The sequence below is a fragment of the Rhizophagus irregularis genome, chromosome 16, assembly GCF_026210795.1.
Source record: "Rhizophagus irregularis chromosome 16, complete sequence".
NCBI classification, from domain to species: domain Eukaryota; kingdom Fungi; phylum Glomeromycota; class Glomeromycetes; order Glomerales; family Glomeraceae; genus Rhizophagus; species Rhizophagus irregularis.
The window spans coordinates 2,672,856-2,674,297 of NC_089444.1; the positions used below are offsets into that span (position 1 = coordinate 2,672,856).

General features: G+C 27.0%; 1 protein-coding gene across 1 annotated transcript; it reads right to left on the bottom strand.

Moving 5' to 3' along the window:
• Positions 1–473: 473 nt before the first annotated feature.
• Positions 474–1,159, bottom strand: OCT59_008334 (uncharacterized protein; the record flags this gene model as incomplete). The annotated part of the gene is made up of 2 exons (XM_066142377.1): positions 474–1,055; positions 1,139–1,159. The coding sequence occupies 2 exons, from the start codon at positions 1,157–1,159 to the stop codon at positions 474–476; spliced, it is 603 nt and encodes a 200-aa protein (XP_065999265.1).
• Positions 1,160–1,442: the final 283 nt, after the last annotated feature.

Sequence of the window (1,442 nt, forward strand, 5' to 3'; positions counted from 1 at the left end):
TGAATTTAACCTGGTCTACAAAAATGCAAAGTTTACGTCATTTAGAACCAAAGTTCTATATATTTACTATAAAATGATGAACAATAATAAAAAATGGACTTCGTTTCCTTAATTTTTCAGTATTTAAATATACACCCTTTCTAATATACAATTTGCATTATGATTGCCTTTTTACACAAGGTTCTAAAACTATATATTTAGTCATAATTCGTACTTAACGTTAAACAATAAAAATAATTTTTTGACGCATTATACATTTTATAATTAAAAATATGTACCAAGATTATATGTTATTTTTTATTTGTTTAGTAATGCAATGAATTTATGAATGATAATTGAATGACAAGTTTACAGAGAATTAAAAGAAAAAAACTTCTATATTCTATACTGATTCATGCATTGATAATTAAATAATATAAAATTATGCTTCTCTATATGTAAAAATTAATAATAATTGAAAATTTCTACTTTGTTTAAAACTTTCTTGGCTTAACTTTAACTAATAATTTTTCACAATATGTAAGAATTTCAGATTTGTATTCAAGAGGTGATCTCAATTCAATATCATACTTCCTGTAAATCAAAGGTATTAAACATTTTAATTCAGTGATTGCTAATTTTCTTCCCGGACAAATTCTAATTCCACCTCCCCACATCATAAAAGAATTTTTAGCATGTTGTTTTTCAAGTAAATATTTATCGCTTTCTTCAACTTTGTAAAATCTGTCAGGATCAAATTTTTCGGGATCAGTCCAATAATCATCACGCATCATTAGTGCAGATGTGTGTATTTGAAATTGAGTTCCTTTTGGCCAATTATATCCTCCAACCTTATCATTTTCAACACTTAAACGACCTAACAAAAATGCTACAGGAATATGGCGAAATACTTCTTTGATAACTGCATCGCAATATTTTAATTCTTCAATATTTTTAAGTGTCATAGGTTTAGTTAAGTCGTTTCCGAGAACTGAATCAAATTCTTGTCGTAATTTTTGTTTCACTTCAGGATTTTTTTCAAGTAAATATATGACAAAGCTAAGCATATTCGCCGTCTGTAATTTTAAAAGGATTTTTAAATTAGAAATGAAATTTATGAAAATTGAATATCTTTGAAGAAAAAAAAAAGTTTACTAACAGTATCAGTTCCTGCAATCATAGCATCGAGTAAATTTCCGCAAATCTCTTTATCGGTCATTGGTCTCAACAAATCAGCATCGACATGTTTTTCAACATTGATATCACGTGGAGTATTTGCGGTTATAAATGATGTCAACATATCGTGTCGAAGAGGTTGGTCTAACGGTGTATTCTCAATTTCAATTCTTCTTTGCTTAATAACTTTATATAAACTATTTATCAAATAATCTCTATTTTCTATTAATTTATTCATTTTTCCACGAACGAATGGAACATAACGACGAATATATTTACTTAAAGCA